This window comes from Triticum aestivum, chromosome 7A (assembly GCF_018294505.1).
Source record: "Triticum aestivum cultivar Chinese Spring chromosome 7A, IWGSC CS RefSeq v2.1, whole genome shotgun sequence".
In the NCBI taxonomy this organism is placed as follows: Eukaryota; Viridiplantae; Streptophyta; class Magnoliopsida; order Poales; family Poaceae; genus Triticum; species Triticum aestivum.
The window spans coordinates 388,052,806-388,073,196 of NC_057812.1; the positions used below are offsets into that span (position 1 = coordinate 388,052,806).

At 46.7% G+C, this 20,391-nt stretch overlaps 1 protein-coding gene across 7 annotated transcripts; it reads right to left on the reverse strand.

The window, feature by feature from the left end:
* Positions 1-1,251: 1,251 nt before the first annotated feature.
* On the reverse strand, positions 1,252-16,560 carry LOC123146985 (uncharacterized WD repeat-containing protein C2A9.03). 7 transcript variants are annotated; one of them, XM_044566239.1, is made up of 11 exons: positions 16,432-16,560; positions 16,058-16,235; positions 15,786-15,953; positions 5,187-5,273; positions 4,630-4,773; positions 2,819-2,953; positions 2,619-2,723; positions 2,439-2,530; positions 2,252-2,357; positions 2,075-2,161; positions 1,252-1,984 (listed from the first exon to the last, which is right to left on the reverse strand). In XM_044566239.1, exons 2-11 carry the CDS (start codon positions 16,196-16,198, stop codon positions 1,571-1,573), a joined length of 1,479 nt encoding a protein of 492 aa, XP_044422174.1. In that variant the 5' UTR covers positions 16,199-16,235; positions 16,432-16,560; the 3' UTR covers positions 1,252-1,570. The 7 variants fall into 7 exon arrangements, with proteins under 7 accessions (XP_044422174.1, XP_044422171.1, XP_044422170.1 ...); XM_044566236.1 differs by having other exon boundaries at positions 16,348-16,548; XM_044566235.1 differs by having other exon boundaries at positions 16,336-16,547.
* Between the last annotated feature and the right edge of the window lie 3,831 nt (positions 16,561-20,391).

The window sequence follows — 20,391 nt, forward strand, 5'->3', positions numbered from 1 at the left end:
GAGACCGGCGCCGCCTTGGCGACGATGGCGGCGCTGTCTGGGGAGGTGGTTCGGATGCTCAGTGCGGCTAGGCAAGGCGGAAACGAACGGCGTCGTGTCAGATCTGGGCATCCCGTTGTCGATCTGGTCGAGAGGAAGGCCGGAAGTCGCGAGAGAAGGTCTGGCAGAGCTTGGTCCATGGCCATGGTTTTCTGCAGCACGGGAACGGGGAGAGGGAGAGAAATTAGTGAGGAGAGGGAGAGAGAAGGGAGGAGGAGGGCGCTAGCACGGCTAACCGCCCGAGGAGGTCGGCGGCGGCCCGTCGTAGCAGAGGAAGCGGTGACTGGACATCACACATCAGCCGAACAAGGGGCGGCGACCGCATCCATGCGGGAGCAGCCTAGCGAAGGAGCTGCGGACGGCAACGACGATCGCATCTGTGGGGCAGCGGCCGAGCGGAGGAGCGGTGGTGTGGGGCGGCGGCGGCCGGCCGGCCGTGTAGAGGGTGGGCAAGCGAGGACGGTGGCATTTGGGCGAGTGGGTATCGTGCGTGCAAGGGGCGGTTTTCTTATGGATGACTTGATGGAGGCATGCGTTTGATTGTAGTGGCTTAGTGCGTGGCTTGTAGCGTTAAACATGAAAAAAATAAGGGCTATTAGATTTTGACGATGGATGGATGTGATTGTTTGGATCTACCACTCTTTTCCTTTTATAGTGGTAGTAAATAATAGATATTGGGACGGAAGAACCAACCACTATGGATATATACTTCCTCAAAAGACATTTTTTTATCAAAATACATTTCAAGTGATGTGGATTTTAATTGTTTTTCAAATGTTAGTGGTTGTGAAATTTGACATGTATTATGTCTTAACAAGAAAAAAAACTAAAGGGCAATGGCAACGCATAAACATTCAACCATGATTTCTGTATTCATTTGATTTATATACTCCCTCCGTTCCTAAATATTTGTCTTTCTAAAGATTTTAACAAATGACTACATATGAAGCAAAATGAGTAAATCTACACTAAAATATGTCTATATACGTATATTGTAGTCCATTTGAAATCTTTAAAAAGCCAAATACTTCCTCCGTTCCGAATTATTTGTCGCAGGTATGGATGTATTAGATGTATTTAAGTCTAGATAAATCCATTTCTGCGACATGTAATTTGGAACGGAGGGAGTATTTAGGAACGGAGGGAGTATTTTCAAGAACTCGGTTGGTCAGCATTTGAGTGTAGCACATGCATGCTTACTGGTCACGTTCAAAAAGAAAAAAGCATAGTACAGCTAAAGCCCCAACTATGTACATTGATTTGATAAAATGGAATGCAAGACTACACATTAACTATCACAATCCCCATCGGTTCCTAGACAGCAACAAGACAGAACAGAAATTTATACAGCTCCAGCCCATTTATCTGGAGTGAGCTTAAGGTGCAGCAGCAAATCACTAATCACGTTGCCCCAATGAGTTCCTCCACCGGTTGCCTTGACTAAAACCATGCAGTTTTTGCAGCACAGTCAAACGATCAATCAGTCGCAAATAAAGGAACTGCAAAAGCAAACTGTGCTAACCAAAAGGCATCACCACAGGCAGTTCAAGTAATGATGCTGGTGCCTCCTCTTGAACTCCATGAGGCCTCCATATGTTTGGTCTGCTACGCCAATATAGAAGGCCTCTGTGTCTGGGCTGAATGACAAACCAGCTATTTCACCAAAAAAGTCAATCTCATGAGCTTTGCCATAATCGGCAAAACAATCATAGATGTGAACGAAATCTATAGGCTCTGCTGTTGCCAAAAAGCGGCCATCTGAAGAGAATTTGATACAACGTATTGAGCCTAGCCTTCCACCAAGGATAGCCAAGGATTGTGATAGGTTTCTAATGTCCCACAGCCGACATGTTGTGTCTTGACTCCCGGTAGCCAATATATTGCCGTCTGGGTGCCACGCAGATGAGAATGAGTAATCCAGATGGCCTCTAACTTTACCAATCGGCTAAAGCAAAGCAGAAAATGTTACTTGGTTAGTGTTAACCAGAAACATAAATCGCTTCAAAACTTGAGGAAAACATGCACATGCACTTACCTTGCCACACTTGGGATCCACTACCAAGCCATCCTCGTGATCACCAAGGACAGCAAAAAGTGTTCCATCAGGGTTAACCGAAACACTCTGTTTGAAAACAAGATATTAGCAAATAAACAAGACAGCACTCCGGAATAAACATGTCTGAGCTCTCGGTGAAAAACACAAGGTACTTACATTCACAGACCATGGGAAAACATAGTGATTAAGTAGGTCAAAATACTTGGTATCAAAAATTCTGACAGAGCAGTCATTATTAGCAACCACCAACCGTCTTGATCCACTAAAAATATACATTTTTTAAGATATTGTTAACAACAACTTGAAAGTATTGTATATCAACTCTGAAAGCACCAAATCTTACTTGGGATCCTGGTATATCTCTAAAGAGTTGGTTATAGCATTCTCATCATCTGTAACTCTCGTGCTGAAAACTATCCCATCATCCTCCAGACGCTAATAAAAACCAAAGCAAATTATCAGGTCAGAATTGTTACTTGTCAGACTATTGCAGAGTAGAAGGCTCTACTTGCCATCAACATACCTTGCATATAAGCTCTCCATGGAAACCACCAACTACCAATAAATCATTATCTACAGCCATAGTTGTGAACTGGACCATTGAGACAGATTGTGAACCATGCCCTCTCTGTTAAGCAACAACAAAATGCTGATGGATGTTGTAGCCCAAACAGAAGATGAAGCGGAAACAAACAATGTTAAGACGTGTCATTAAGTATAAACCTGTTTTGGTATAATGCAATCATCACCATTGATTAGCTCAGTGCTTATCTGGTTTAGTGATGACCAGTGTGTCATTGATTGATTGTGTACTGTATAAACATCATGCTTGGTTGTTGCCCAGACCAAATTCCTCAACTGCAACTTGAATGTCAGAATCAAAACTACTTCGTTTATTTATTAGTGCCACCTAAGACATAGAGTTTAACCATGCAATGTAGAGAATGAAATTGCACAGTATACTTACAAGAGAAATTATGACTACTTATGGGTGACAATTTAGCATTTAGGAGGCCAATATAGCTAATAAAGTGGAAAGTAGTGCGGAATTGGTATATGCAACAATCAGCAGTTCATCAGGCAACGTTTTTTTCCAAGAACAAGCAACACCTCCAGAAAAAATTCCCTTAGCCCTCCAGAAAAAACACGGACATAGTTTGGTGATGGTCTTGAAGAGCCATGGAGGAAGCTCAAGGGAGAGCATATGGTAAATCGTAATCGCGGTCAGCACTGAATTTATCAGGGACAGCCTGCCTGTAGTGTATACCGTAGAAGTTCTCCACATCGACTATCTCCTGGCGATACTGTCAACCAACGACTGAAAGTCACCTCTTGTTAGCGCCACCAGTATCAAAGGTAAGTCCAAGTATGTACAAGGAAATTGGGTCGGTTGGCAGGGGAGGGAACAGCAAGCACGTCCAGGTTCAAGCCATCACAGCAGATTGGAGAAATCGCACACTTCTGTAAGTTGGCCTTAAGCCCAGAGGTGTCGCCAAATAAGGCCAGACTCTCCTTGATTGCAATCACCTCGCTCTCCTTAGGTTTGAGGAATATCACAGCGTCGTCCACAGAGAGAAACATGATGCCGCACGCCCCATCTGTCAAGTGGCTCAAAAAACCCAGCCGCCTCAGTCTTGTCCACCATTGCATTCAGCACATCCATAATCAGAAGGAACAGGAGGGCGGAGAGGGGGTCTCCCTGCCTCAGGCCCCGAGCATGCCAAATACGGTCACCCAGTTTTCCACTGATAAGTACTCTAGAGCTCGCAATGATAGGGAAGGGAGTGATGTGGTAAGGTGAACAAGTATGTGTCATTGGGTTGTTTTGAAGATGGTTTGTCAGGGGTGGTTGTCGAGAGAGATAATTTCTAGCCTGGGCAACCTGTAAGCATAGTGTAAATTTTGAGAATCGCAAACAGGTCTTTGATTCAACCATGTAACTGCACCCCACAAAATCGTTGCCTGGGAAATGTGCAGGTTGGTTTCTCGCCTGGTGCAGTCATTGCTACTTTCAGGTAGTGCACCCCCAAGCCTGGCAGCAGCTGCCCGGGTCGTTGGGTGCTGGCAGTGCCCCTTCTGCATGATACGCGGTATGGTGTTAATACTCGCCTCCTGAATACGCTATTTTCGGCTGTTCTCCACTGCAGCAGTTAATAAGCGCGGCATGGATATAAATGGCTAGACGTGTGGCCAATGCTACCACATGGAGGTACGACCCTTAATGCCACGTCCCTCTATTTCAAAATACTTTGCATATTAGTTTTGTCTTAAGTCAAAAATTGTAAAGCTTGACCAAATTTATATTAAAAAAATATCAACATCTATAATACAAAATAAATACAATATGAAATACATTGCATAATGAATCTAATGGTATTGATTTGCTATTGTGAATGTTGATATTTTTTCTATAAACTTGATCAAACTTCACAAAGTTCAACTCAAGACAAAACTAATATGTGCAAGTATTTTGAAACGATAGTGGTACTGTTCTACTATGATAAATTGTTGAATGGTTATTAAGAATTACTCACTTTTCCATCCTGGTTCAGCTTTGATTGCATATTGTTGATGCAACCATACAAGGAATAAAACACGGCTCCAAATGAATCACTTGTGCGAGGCCCTGATTTTTCAGTGCGGCGGAGCGCGTCAACTCCCCCTAGTTGAAGTAGATGCTTCAACAATTTTTAGCAGCAAGGTGAAGTTGTTCCTCCACAATAATGTGCTAGAACAACTATGAAATAGCCCTTCTTGCCGAATTCATATTAAATATACTAATCCATGGGGGTTCACTTCGCTCTAGGATTTCAAACAAAAATATACTATACATGATGGCATTCAGAATAATCTTCTAGATTATAGCTTGTGATTTAGTTCCTTCTACATTGTATAACTTCTTTTCCGCCAATTGACCAAATCATACTCTATCTCCACAAGCAAGACATTGTGAAGAAGTTTCTCATTCATGGACATGAACAAGTTCTATTGGACAACATGATCCAATCAGTTCAAAAAGATCATCCTTAGCTGTATTTAAACTCCATATATTCTACTGTAAGTTTGAAATGACAATAGATTAGGTTCAAACCTGAAAATGCACAATTGATGGTCGCGCACGCCTCGTGTTGTACTGAAAATCGTAGTAAGGGCCGTCCCTCTCAACTTGTTTGCAATCCTGCAAGATGAAATATAAAGAAAAGCATATTCCAAACTGGTCAGCAACCAAGTATACGACATACATCTCTTAATATTTGCTTCTACTGTGGACTTTTAATCATAAAGACTAGACTTTGACCATAATAATAATGTTAATCAGTAGTGACACGATGAACATAATTTCTAGAAAAGTAGCACTGATACAATCGTGTTCTAATGAGTACAAACAATAGATCATAACAGAAGCCCTACAACTAACAGAAGCAATATGGACATCTGTATATCTCACCAAACCACTAAGCGCGCACGTGCAACATAAATAGGAACCCGGATGGTACAGTTATACATCCACTCCCCCAACCAAGATAATCTGACTTCCCACATATTATAATACTAACCAAGATTGCTTCCCACATATTTCCCACAAGATAATGTGATTTCCCACATATTTCATTTCAAATATTTGCTTCTACTGTGAACTTTCAATCATAAAGCTGAACCATTTATTACAAGCAAGATAATCTGACTTCCCACATATTTACAATACTAACAGAAGCGATCGTAGCAAGTGCTGAATCTCTCGCTCTTAACAACCACGTTTCTAGTCTTGTAAACCTGGGTCTGAAAATTTCATCCCCAATTCCATCAGAATTACAGTAGCTGTTTCTACATGAAGTTACATCTCATTATGATTACAGCTTAAGTAACACTACTAAGATTCTACACTTACCAAGAAACAAAGTGTTGGCGTACGACAATCTATGGGACCATGGCAGACCCTTTCCCAGGTTCGATGAAGAGGGATGCAGCACAGAAAGAGCAGCACCAACCACACACAGCACACAAGAATTTTACCCAGGTTCGGGCTGCAGTGATGCGTAAAACCCTACTCCTGCTTTGGTGGATTAAGTGTTATGAGCCCTGTATTACAGAGAGAGCAACCTTGCTGGCAAGGTGCTCGGGGTGCTGCTAGCTACTGCAAATGGACAGGGTCTCGACCTTTGTAAAGGTTGCCATGGGCCTCCTTTTATAGCTCAAGGGGTCACCAACAATGGCAAAATGGTAATTACATGCCGATGATAGCTACAGTGCTAACATACGTAACACTGACGGTGTAGGACAAAGGCAATTAATGATCTGCTAGGTGTCTTGATATGCTGGATGCCGGGAAGGAGGTCCTGTTCCACCTGTTCCATCGGCCCAGCTACCTTTTATTACCATGACACGTGCAAGAACGGGTGTCGATGAAGGTAAACTACAAGCAGTGGGTTGCCACGCAGCCCGACAGCTTCTACCTACCCGCCTGTGCGCCCGCCATCTGTCAACGGATTCCTGACAGGTAGGTGCGAGTGGAGCGGTGGCAAGGAGCTTGGCTTGCCGGCTCTGTCTTTGCCGGCAACGTGGGATGCTTGTTCCCGGGAAGGCCTGCTTCCCGGTGATCCTGGTCTTGACCTTGAGGTGATTCCAGTACTTCACGATGACCTGCCTCGAGGCCTTCTTCACAGTATTTATTCACCATGTCTTGAGTGTCTTGTGGTGGACTCCTCCTCGGCCATGTCCTTCCCGGCACGGAGGCTGCAACTTGCCGGTGCGTCGTCATGGGGTGAACACCCGCTGTTCACTACACCGACAGGAGCCCCCGGGCCTAGGCCGGACACGCATGCACAACGCTTGTCTAGGCTAGGCCCATCAACATGCACCGGCATACGCGTGGCGAAGGGTAACTCCCACCCACTACTTTTGACCGCGCATTGAATGCGGGATAGTGGGGGAAACAAAACGAGACGGTAGTAGAGTCGTGCGCCTAAAAAGGTGCGCCACGCCGCACGGCGAAGGGCCAGCCCCCGCGCCTTCCCCATAAAAGGATAACTGCAGGGGCGATGCTCGATTCACACTCCGTTCCATCCTTCCCAATTGCTGGGGCCATCGTCTTCCTCGCGCCGCTACACCTCTCCGCGTCGTTTCGCCCTCACTTTCCGCCAAAGCTCTCGCCAATTGCCATGGCTCCAAAGACAAGAGTCAGCAAAGAGGCAGAGAAATCAAGGAAAGAGGTAGAGGGGTCGAAGAAGGCCGCCGTGCTAGCACAAATGCGGAGGGAGAATGCCTGCTTCCCTCCGGCACTGGAGGTCGCCGAGCTCACGTACAGGTACTCTTTCCTGTGGTCGGTGAAGACGAAGGACCACGACTTCGTTGAAGTGCTGCCCGCAAGAAGCCCTGCCGGTGTAGATAAGTTCGCGTTCTTCGCCCCGTTCTTCTACTGTGGACTGGTCCCCCTTTCTTGGAGTTCTTTGATGAGCTGATGCGGACATTTGGGTTCAGGCTTCGGGATTTCAATCCGAATGCCGTCACCTGTATGTCAGCTTTTGCCCATCTCTACGAGAATTTCGTGGGGGTGGTACCAAATGTTCCCATGTTCCGTCACTTCTACTCGCCGCGAATAGAGGCAACGCCATCTCCGGTAGCATGACGTGGATCCTGAGGTCCGCACGAAAGGACGAGTATCTTGAGGGGACCTGGCACAAAAAAATGGCCAGGATGGAGAGCAGATTGGTGTTGGATCAAGATGAAGGACTTCCCGAAGTACTGCATCACCGCCACTAAAAAGCTCAAAAGGGACCCTCGCTGGTTAGACATGGGCCCTCGAGATGACGATTTTGGTCTTGTTCTGGGCCGGATAGAGGATCTCCATGCTGTCGGCTTGACTCTTGGGATGGTAGGCGCCGATTTCCTCAGGCGCAGGATAGCCCCATTGCAAAGGATGCGCCGGCTAGCCTCGGAATACAAGAATGCCGGCGACACGATGCGGCTTCGTCCCGATCTAGCCAACAACTTTGACGGTGCTGGAGCACGACTACGTCATCCGCAAGATCTTCAATAAGGGATGCACCCACAAGTTGTCGGATGCTTCCCTTGTGTAATAATGCTGCCAGGGACTCCATCTTGGCAATGACGCCGGAATGCAATGCCCAAGGTATTGTCTCCAACTGGGTGAGGCCTGAGTGTCATCAAAGAAAAGTGGCATGATGAGCTGGTGGTGATCCCTAAGACGGAGGAGAAAGATCTGGTTCATCCCACCAAAGAGCATGAGCCAGAGTGGATTGCCAGGAGGGCTGAAGCTGCATGAGGCGTCGAGTCTTCTCAAAGAAGAAGAGGCAGAGGAGGCCCCTGCTCCTCGGCTCCCAGTAAGGCTATCGCAGCGCTCAAAGCTTCACGGAAGCCTGTTCCGAAGAAGCAGCGGCGCACCAAACCGGCTGAAGATGAACTTGTCGGCACAAAGGCTGGAGCAGGGGCTTCCCCGCAACAGGCTCCGCCGCCAACGAAGAGAACAGAGGCCTCGCGGCCAAAGGTTCCGCCGACAGCAAAGCGTGTCCGGGTGCCTTCTCCTCCGACAAAAACTTCATGTTCTGGGAACCAAGCGCACTGGGACATTTGCACCCTTAACGAGGAGGAAGAGGAGTAAACCACCATCCCTTCTTCTACTCTTTAATTTTTCTTGGCGGCCGCTTCACTGATCTGACGGCTTGCTCTGTCTTGGCCTTGCAGGGACAAGGCATCCCTGATCCACAAGGTCCGGAAAGAAAGCAAGGACCACCGAAGTGAGCGAGCCGGCAACAGGCACTGGACAGAGCTCGACTCCTCCAGGGGCTGTTGAAAACAACCCGTGTGGAGAGGAGACCGGCCAGACCCTGCCGACAAGCACCACCGAAGGCGTCCCAAAGACCGACACCGGCAAGGGGGGGAGAGCGACCGCCAAGAAGCAGAGGCACGGGAAGCGGATTCCCAAGGCGTGCCTTCAACAACCGTTCCTCCGGGAGGCAGCTCGCCAGGAAGGACCATTAACGAAGAGGTTCTTGGGAGTCCTTCCCGAGAGAAAGCTTCTGAAGATATTGTCCGCGTCGAGGACATGCTGGCAACGAACCTTGCCAGAGACCAAGCGACGGCGACTGAAGTTGCCGGAGGGGGAACGCATCGCAGAGCCGACCCCTCCGGAAGAGAGGGCAACCCCTGATGCCGCGGAGGAGGCCGCGAAGGTTGCCGTGGATGCAGCCAGGGAGGCTACCGAGGCTGCCGGCAGTACCTCCGCTCCAAAAACGGCAAGCGTTGGCGCAGATGTGGAGATGGGAGTTGTTGACGACCCCCTGCCACACATGAAGCCCCTCCAGTAGGCGGGTTTCTAAGGCTTTCGAGTCCGCGAAGGGGAGCAGATGCTCCCGGCACGTCTGGTGCCAGGGAGCACGCACTTGAGGGTGTGGACGATGAGCTTATCATCCCTCCAACCATGACCACCGAGGAGCGCAATGCTGATGACGACGTCGCTTCTCTTCTTGAAGTCCATGGAGAATGGCTTCAAGGAGATGCAGCAACGCTACAGTAGGCGCTGGGAAAAACTTCAACGTCGTGTGTTGAGATGGTAGAGCAAGAGCTCCTCCAGAGGGCTGATGAGGCGCAAGTCTGGTATGCCGAGAAGCTTCAAGACATCAAGAGCCGTGAGGCCCAACTTGTTGCCGCCAAGGAATCCTTCGTCTTGGAAAAGGCAACGGCTAAGATGGCCCAGGCCGAGGCCACCAGGAAAGCTGCAATAGCTGACAGCGAGCTAACCCAGCGCAAGGTTAACCTCGACACTCATGAAGAGGAACTTGCCACCAAGGAGGAGAAGTTGGCTGCCATTCTTCGCATCAAAGACGAAGAGATCCAAGCCCTGCTGGCCAAACGAACCGAAGAGCTCGAACAGAAGCATGAGGAAGCCCACCAAGACCAGGTTGTGGAACATGCTAGGAAGATCAAGGAGGCCCTTGACGCTGCTCGTATTGCCGGCATCGCGAAGGCCAACTTGGAGTCTCAAGTGAAGTAGCTCGAGGGGGAGTTTGTTGCCAAGGACAAAGACATTGTTGCTCTCAAGGATTTAGCATAGAAGGCCACTGATGCGTTGACAGAGCTCTGCGCCTCTCTGGCTTCAAAGGACAATGAACTCCAAACTCTTGCCGGCGCCAAATCTAACCTGCAAGGCAAGCTTTCCTATTTGCAAAGTATCCTTGAGCGCGTCAACACCAAGACCCAAACTTTGACGGCTAGCTTGGATGAGGCAAGACGTCTTCAGAAGGCGACAGGGCAGAAGTTGGCCCAGGAAGAGAAATCCATTGCTGATTGGACCACACGTCTTGTCGGCATCGCCCAACGCGTCAGCACACAGATGGCGACAATGGGGTTGCACGCCTTGGATCTTAGCATGGATGCCAGCCAGCCCAGGAACACAACTTTACATCTTTTCCTTGAAGGGTTTCTCACCGAACTGGACACCTATCATAGCAATCGAGCGAAGTCTTTTGCCACTGAAGCAAAGACCCTTGTGCGCAATGTGATCCTGAGGATGTTCACCAAAGTCCTGTATTATAACCCTGATGCTGATCTGCGGCATGTCTTCAAGAAGGTCCCTCAGAGCGCCAAACTGGAGATGGCCCCACAAGCTGCAACTCCGATTGCCAACAAGGTCGCTGACAAGTGCGACCGGATAGAAGGCATCCACGGAAACTAAAGCCTTTTTCTGCATGCCTGCTCCTGTCATGGCACATGTAAAGAAACATTTTTTCTTTAATTAGGCCAGTCTCGTTGTATGCATGACATGTCTCTCTTTTTCTTTAAATGAACGTCTGCTTCCTTTCTTGAGTAATATTGCCCTTGTATGTTTCTTATACCCTACGCTTGCCGGAAAGCCTCCCGGTGCACACGCTCTAGCCGATAGCGCTTGAGGAAACGCGTCCTTAGCAACTTGCCGGGAACGCCGCCTACCGGGAAGATTAACCTTCCAAAGACTTGTGCAGCTAGCTGCCTATGTTGCTGAGCAGACTCAAAACTGCAAGGAGCGCCATCAATCCCGATAAGGCTCCTTTGTGTGCAGGTTTATGTACAAGGATGAAAATTGTTCAAGGAAGAAAGCGAAAACATCAAGAAAACTTAATTGTTTCAAAGTTTTGCAACTTAGCTTTCTTTGCTGTTCATCCTGCATAGTGGGCGGCCAATGGTTTCATGAACATCAATGGTGTACCCACACCTCTGCTCCCCCCCGGGAAACTTGCACACGAAGGGGCTCTTCTGTCTTTAAGAAAGAAAGAAGACAAGGCCGGCTAGGATGCTGACGGGATGTTAGCCATAGCCTTGCAAGGATTTATATTCACAATACAACATTACGTATAACATACATAAGAGAAATGTACATACACAAGGGTTGTGAAACACTTAAACTTTTTACTTCGCACAGGATCTGTGCCTGGCTTTTTAACAAAAGATCACATGCCACAAAGGCCAACTTGTACAGAAGTGGTTGTCGGGAAGCCGCGCCTCTCTAGGCGTGCTGCATTCTGCGACGCGCTTCCCGAAGGTCTTGCCAGTATCAGTCGCGCACTGCTCCTTGCTTTGCTTCCCGAAAACTTTGTCAGCAAGAGCTAGCGATTTGCCGGCAAATGCTGTAACTGCTTCCCGGTATAGCTTACCAACGCAAATCACTGCATCCTTGTCAGGATGGATCATGATCACCTCCATGGGCCCTGTCATCTTCAATATGTTGTAAGCATAACGAGATGTTGCCATGAACTTGGCCAAGGCAGGATGACCCAGAATGCCTTGCAGGGCAGTGGCAGCTTGACAACGTCAAAGACGATCTTCTCGGTTCGGTAGTTGATTGGATCACCAAATGTGACCGGCAAAGTGATCTACCCCTTCGGCTTGGTCCTCCCCGGGTTCACTCCTTGAAATGTTCCTGTTTCTTGGAGGTCCTCATCGGGGATTTGCATCTTCTTAATCACCGAAGGGGAGATCAAGTTGAGACCGGCACCACCATCTACCGGCATCTTTGTTACCTTGATGTTGTGGATTGTTGGTAATACCAACAATGGCAAGCTACCAACACCAGTAGTGCGATCTGGGTGGTCTTCGGCATCAAAAATGATGGACGTGTGCGACCACTTCAAAGGCTTCTGGGCATCTATTGTCGGCCCTGCTGCATTTATCTCCCAGGCCCATTGCTTGAGCTATCGGTGAGAGGAGTGCAAAGATGCCCCTCCATCAATGCAGGCACAATCAACTACATTCTGGAACCCTTGATCAGAGTCATCCTCATCTTCATCTTCATCTTCTTCATCATCTTTCTTGTCCCGGCCACGAGCGGGCCTCTCCTTCTACTTACCGGCCTTCCCGCGACAGGCTCCACGGACGCCCCGGTTTTTCTTCCCGGCACCAGCAGCACCATCTTGGGCCTTCTCCTTGTCGCGCTTTTCGTATTCCTACTTTTGCTTCTCAGCAAGGAATTCTACTTGGCGGCAATTGTTGAGGTCATAGCCAGCTGTGCGGTGGATCTTGCAGAAAGGACCGTCAGGTTTTTTCTCCGGCAGCAACTTGACCAGACGTGCAGACGGCAATTTGCTTGCCAATATCACTTGTCTTGGACTTCTTGCCGACCGTGCCTTCAACTGCCAACACAGCCTTGTGCTTGTGTTTCCGGGGGCGCTTCCTGCTGGTTTTCTTTGGAATGGAAACCTCATCATCATCAGTCGACGATGACGGCATCCTCAGGAATTTGCCTCCCTTCTTCAGCCCGTGCACATTTGTATGCAAGAAGGTACAAATCGGCAACGGTTTTCACTTGTCGGATGTTCATCTTCTCGCGCATCTTGTGGTTGCACACGTTGTTGTGGAAGGCAACGAAGAGCATACACCATGGGATATCTCATTGTATATCCCTTGTGACATCAGACATCACCAAAGCAAAAAGATAAAGGCTCAAAGCTGACCCTTGGCGCACTCCTATTTTAATCAGGAAGTCATTAGTGTCAGACATCACTTGTTTGAAAATTTGTCGCAACATTATCGTACATGTCCTTGAATGAGGGTAATGACTTTGTTGGGACTTTGTGTTTCTCCAAGGCCCACCACATGACATTCCACAGTATCTTATCGTAGGCCTTCTCCAAGTCAATGAACACCATATGCAAGTCCCTTTTTTGCTCCCTGTATCTCTCCATAAGTTGTCGTACCAAGAAAATGGCTTCCATAGTGGACCTCCGAGGCACGAAGCCAAACTGATTTTTGATCACACTTGTCATTCTTCCTAAGTGGTGCTCAATGACTCTCTCCCATAGCTTCATTGTATAGCTCGTCGGCTTAATTCCACGGTAATACTACAACTTTGAACATCCCCCTTGTTCTTGAAGATTGGTACTAATATAATCCGCCTCCATTCTTCTAGCATTTTGTTTGCCCAAAAAATGAGGTTGGAAAACTTAGTTAGCCATACTATCTCTATGTCTCCAAGGCCTCTCCACAACTCAATGGGGATACAATCAAGGCCCATGGTCTTGCCTCCTTTCATCCTTCTAAAGCCTCCCTAACCTTAGACTCCCGGATTTGTCGCATAAAACGCCAGCTGGTATCATCAAAGGAGTCGTCCAGCTCAATGGAGTATATAGGATGATATGCAGCTAATAACTTGGTTGAATTTGAATTGTTCATGATCTCAGAGGCGATGCATATGTAATGCACTTTCTTGTGTTCAGATACTCCATGCGGATCGGTTTAAAGGCTAGAGAAAAAAACTGGGGATAGACAAGTATAAAGGGTCAGCGATCCCTCTGTGCACCTTGTCCACCGTTAATTCCTCGTATGCGTTGCGATGTGGCTGTTCCTTGGGAGTCCAATTGGCGCACCATTAATATCAGCTCATAATCATCCAAATTAGCAAACTTGTGCACAAAACAAAGTTTGCATGTCCCTTTACCTTTCCCAGCCAACGCATGCTCGAGTACAAGTGATAAGATCTGGGGCAGGCCTACGTACACCCAACCGGTGTCCTGTGACACCAGGTAATTTTTGTGATTACGTGTATATAAGTAGCTCAAGTAGTCGTGTGACACCGGTAAAAAGCATCGATGGAACCACGAACAAGACGGAGCGCAGGCGCAAGCCCATCTGATCTGACGGCCCATGTGGTCAAGTAATACGTGATCAATTTGATTGATTGAATGCCCCTAAAAAAATCTGATTGAACGACATGTCGTGGGCCTGTTGCCTACTGGTTTCTCCCCTCCTCTGCCTGATTCCTCCAAGGCCATAGCCTCGCCTTCTTCCTGTTCGGCAACCCGCCACACACCTCGCGGCATGCTGGCGCTGCTATACATCGCTGGAGAAACATTAAGGCAAAGGCAACTCGCTCATCCCTTCATGCATCTATTCCATCTAATTATTGCCGTCCAATTGGATAATTGTGAGTTTCTAATTTTTGGAGTAATTCACATTTGTTTGAGAATTGTATTTCTATGATCTCAATTTTTATAGCGGTTCACATCTATTTGCAAATTAGATTACTGTGATTTTTTTGTTTTGGAGTGACTTTTTAATTTTAACAATTATCTTTGTTTTCATAGTCTGGAGCCTTTTATGCTCTACTACTATTATTATTCTACAGTACATAATCAACTAGTATCTCAAATGAAACGATTTATTTTACCCACTTGGTAAGCATTTCATTGTTGAACATTTTTAACTATTGAGTTCTAATTTTTATGCATGGCAATATAATATTACTTGATATCCACGCATATGTGATAGTACTAAACTGGGACACCGGGACATTTTTGTCCTAGGTCCGCCCCTGGATAAGATTGGGCATGCACCATTACTCCGGACCGATGGGAGTTAATTAAAGAAAGAGAGGAGAGCAGGCCTGGTATGCGCACATGGGCAAGAAGAAAGCGCAGGGAGGCGATGGATTAGTTAGAGAGAGGGGACAACAGGCACGGGCACTAGCGCACGTGCTAGAGGAAACATCCTGAGGAAGAGAAGCCGAAGGTTAGCACATTAAACGGACATGGAGACGAGAGATTTTAACCTGGCCATGATGCTGCCTTGGTTACCCCTATTTTTTGGATGGCCCTGTAAACCGGTGCAGAGGCGATACTATTTAATGTCAGTTGAGCTGCTATGCTAGTATGGGCTGATCATTGTACCCAAAGTCACCAAAATTATAAAGGTGAAGTACAGGTATTGCAATTGTCCCAATTAGATGTCTAACATATAGTTTAATCCAATTAATTATGCTCTGAAGTTCTACATATCAATTGGTACATGAACAGTACAAGTTCATCTCGACCCTGCAGCTAATCCATGAGCATCAACCCTCATATATTACCATACTTTCATCTAGCACGTTGGTTTACAGCAAAATCAGCATGTAAAACTCCCACATAAAAAACATGTGGCCATGCATATTGATGTCTCCACAATACCCAAAGTGGCCATTTCAGTAGAATAATCTGTCCTTGTGCCACTGTCTGGTTATCTCGTAGTTCATGTGCATGCGGATGCAACCTTCCATTCCGTCCATTGGTGAATGTGCCAATAAGAATGTGAATCGGATACCCTAAGAGTTGGAATTCTGAACACTTTCATGGTCCATCAGGGAGCTCAATATTGTTTGCCTCTGCGCTGCAGTGAACGGGGAAATGAAAAGAGCATAACACGCGTGACTGACCAAGAGCGGTACCTGCAAAGCGTCCTCCCGGGCATAACTGAGGTTCTGATAGTTCTTGTAGCCCTTCATCTTCATCTCCCGGTACTGATCCCTCGGGAACAGCATCTTTTCCCACGGAATCCCCTGCACGTCCTTCCCGTTCACTACGTCCTCCGCGGACACGTCCGGCATCAAGTTATCCTGCAAAACAAAAGAGAAAAGTTACAAGTTTTGCAACGCAGATGGATCGAATGGGCAACGGGGAGCAACCAAATATCGAAAGGGTCAGCCAGAGGCGGGCGTACCTGGTCATAGTTGACGAGGTTGGCGAGGAGCTCATTCTGGTTGACCTCGCCGAAGGGATTGTTGTCCCCCTGATCCTCTATGAGCTCCTGGATGCTCTGGAGGATGAACTCTAGGTTATCCTCCAGCTCGAATTCGTCCATCTTATTCCACGCTCCAATCCAGCCAAAAAGAATCACACTGCACGACAGGAAAAAATATCAACAATCTTGCCCCAAAGAATCCAACTCGGAGTCGGGCCACAAACTCGGGGCAGGGGGGCAGACGACCCAAGAATCACCCGAATCAATACCAATCTCTCCAAGAAGTCGCCTCGATTAGTCGGATTTAGAGGTGGCGGAGCAGAAAAGCGTGGGGGATTGGGGAATTTGTTTACCCTTTGTGGGGTGTGAATGCGAACTAAAAAGAGGACGCTCGAATGGAAGGCGGCGAGACGACGCAGGCGGAGCTGCACAGCAGAACGGGATTGCCCATTGCGAGTACTACTAAATGGGTTAATTGCCGCATACGCATTTGTTTTTACCCCGATAAACCCCGAAACGTTTGGATTTTAATCATATCATCCCGAATGTTTTTTCATGGCAACTTTAGTTGGCGCGAGGTGGTAACTTTAGTTGTTAAAACATGGTAACTTTGTTCAAGTTTGTTTTTTGTCAGAAAATTACAATGTTTACCAACCTCACTTGAACTAAAATTGTCATAAAAAACATTCGGGTTGCCATGCTTAAAATCCGAACGTTCGGATTTATTATTTTTCATATTTTCTCTTAAACACAATACAAAAGTATAAAGAAAGTTTTAATTTAACTGAAATTTTGATAAGATTTAATTTGATTTGAATATGTAAGAAAAGAAAAGATTAGATTTAGTTGTGATTTCTTAATGAATTTATTTAATTTGATTGAGTTAATGCAGGACGTGATTTTGAGAAAGTATCGAGTTGGTTTAGATTATTCCAAATCACTCTAGTTTGTGTCGGTTTAAATTGTGTGCGGCGTCCGTTGGGAGTATAAAAAATCGACAGAAAACTAAGAAAGGAGGGAGTCGTGGGAAGGAAAAACCCAAGGAAGGAGGCGATGGAATCAACTCACCTTTAACACTATTTACATTTAGTCGTTCAACATTGATCTCACCCACCATATTTGGATAACAAATATTAACACGGGGTTTATAGAAGGAAAGGGTACATTTCATGCCCATGGACAATCTTCAAAGTATGGGAATGGTCTCTCAAGTTCAAAACCGGCAAATCTTAGTCCGTCGACTTTTTAAATTGGATTACTTTAGTCCTTGGACTTAACAAAAGCAAATTGTGTGTTGACTTGAAATGGTTGTAACCAGTCATCGCCCAGGTGGCAATCTTCTTCTTCCTTCCCATTGTCACTCGATTGTACATTTTCTCGAGCAGTTGGTGCGTCTCAAGTAACAAAAAAAGAAGGTAGGTGTGGAGCTTGTGTGGCTTGGGACGGCGTACAAAGATGATGTATGCACACATTCCAGGGTCACCCTCCCAAGCGATGTGCTTTAATCCCAAGTATGATACCCTTAAAAGTGGTAGTACTCGGCTTAATCCTTGTCGGGTCTATATGCATCTTCTAAACTGTATCTGCATATATTAAGTTGAGGCTAATGTCGTCCATGAAGACTCGGGTCAGATAAAAGCCATCAACTATAGGGTCGAGTAACAATGTTGCCGTGCCTCCGTGACGGATGTTGGTCGGATGGTCTCTTCTGTCAAAAATGATTGAGATTTCCGACCAATGGTTATATTTCGGCACAGCTAGCTCCACGCCGTACACCTCGTGTGGAGCGCACGCTTCCTTTCCTTCATGCCGCGTGCATGACGTATATCATGTTAACGTCTTTAACTTCAGGAGGAAACTATTTTTGGCGGGCGTTGGACTGGTCTCTATCCTCATTACGAGGTTGGCCCTTGCCTTGAGTATCGGCCACAATTTTGCTGGCATGTTTAATCACCTAACAGTTATGGTTGGTGTGCATGGCTGGCTTGTCTGGAGTGTCGTCGATGGCACATGGTTTATCCAATATTTTGTCCAATGTACTTGGACCGTTCTTGCCTCCATGAAAACGCTTCCTCTTGTTACTGCCATGACGGTTGGTAAAAACTGCGTTGACTGCAATCTCCTCGGCATCACTACTACTGCCTCTATTGTGACATTTGTTGTTTCTGTTGCGTTGAGGTTTTCCATTACCGTCGTGCACCTTGGAGGTGCCTAGATCGCCACCGGGGTTGCTCTTCCAAGCCAACCAGTTGTCCTCACCGGCGCAAAACCGGGTCGTGAGGTGGATGAGGGCCTACATTGATCGCGGCTTCTCTTGTCCGAGCTCTCTGGCCAGCCATTCATCATGAATGTTGTGCTTGAATGTGGCTATTGCTTCAGCGTCCGGGCAGTCTACTGCTACTTATAATAGTGTTGGGATTCCGTGGAAAGGAAGGATAATGTAGTATAGTAGCAGATAGTATTTTTCTCAGTTAAGAACCAATGTTTGTCGAATTAGAAGGAGACGACACACAAACCACTTTGACAGTACATGCACACAGACAAAACAAATGCTTGCACCCAACAAAGGCAAGGGGGCGTCACTCCCCTTGTTCTTGCCAGTTGCAAGTATCAAATCCGGTAGTGGTAGATATAATAAATAAAAGTGAAAAATAAAAGTAAAAGTAAATAGTGAGGAATTATAAGATTTGTTGTAATATAGAGGTGAATCGACCCGGGGGTCTATCATAAATAGTATCGGTGGGTAAGTAAATTACTGTTGGGCAATTGACAGAAAAGTGCATAGTTATGATGATCATTCATGGCATAATTAATATATAGGCATTATGTCTACGACAAGTAGACAATAATCCAACTGCATCTGCTGCTATTACTCCACCACAAGACCGCTACCCAGCATGCATCTCAAAGTATTAAGTTCATGACAAACGGAGCAACACATTAAGCAAGATGACATAATGTAGACAGAATAAGACCAAGCAATATGTTCGAACCCCATCTTTTTATCCTTAGTAGCAATAATACAATATGTGCCTTGCAACTCCTCCTGTCATAGAGTAAGGACACACAAGATTGAACCTACCACTCCCTCTAAAGATCTAATCATTAACTTGGCCAAAGAAAAACTCATAGTTCAAAAAGCATTGATAGCTATAAAATTACACATAAGAGAAACTTTAAAGAGATTCAAATACTTTTAGTGAATAATCTGATCATAAACCAACAATTCATCGGATCACATCAAACGCACTGCAGAAGTTTACATCGGATTGAGCTCAGATGAGATCATTGTATTGAAGATCAAACAGGAGAGAGAGAGAGATCTAGCTATTGCTATGGACCCGTAGGTCCTGTGGGAACTACTCACATATCATCGTGAAGGCACCAAGGTTGATGAAGATTGCCTCCCTAGTTGTTCCCCCCTCTGGCAGAGTACCAGCGGAGGCCTTCAGATGTGATCACTTCAGAACAAAGGCTTGCGGTGGAAAAAGAATTTTTTTCAGGACTCGCTCTGGGATTCTAAATATTAGGGAATTTATAGGCCAATAATTAGGGCAATCAGAGCCATGAGTGGCCACACGGCACCTAGGTGCGCCCTACCCCTAGGGCGTGGCCTGCCTCATGGCTCCCTCGTGCATCTTCTGGTTTCCTCTCAAAGCTTCCAGGGTCTCTTTATGTCCATAAAAATCGTCAAAAAGTTTTGTCGTGTTTGGACTTCGTTTGTATGGATTTACCGAAAAACCAAAAACATGCAAAAAATGGAATTGGCACTAGGCATTGATTTAATACGCTAGTCCATGACAACAATATAAAATGGCATATAAAGTATACAAAAGTGATAATATAACAGCATGAAACGATAAAAAATTATATATACATTGAAGATGTATTGATGCGGAGCATCCTACGATCATCCCCATGTACACTCGAGCATACGCCATTGGACCTAAGGTACACCCGAGGAAACCATGGAGAGCCCAAGGACCAAGGCCAAGTGTGCATGAGAGCGAAGGAAGGAGAAGGAAGAAGAGTCTTCTGCTACAGCAGCCGGACATCCGGCCATGACCCGGACATCCGGCCCAACGCCCGGAAATCCGGCTCCCTTCTATCCAGAGAGCACCAGAGTCGGCCAAGTCAGCCCGGACATCCGGCCTGTCACGAGCCGCCGGGCATCCGGCCCAGCGCCCGGAAAATCTGACGCCCCATCACAGAAACTGGACCCTGCCAGCCCGGACATCCGGCCCCAGCGCCCGGACATCCGGCGTCTCGAGAAGGCCCGGACATCCGGCCCGACACCCGGACATCCGACCCCC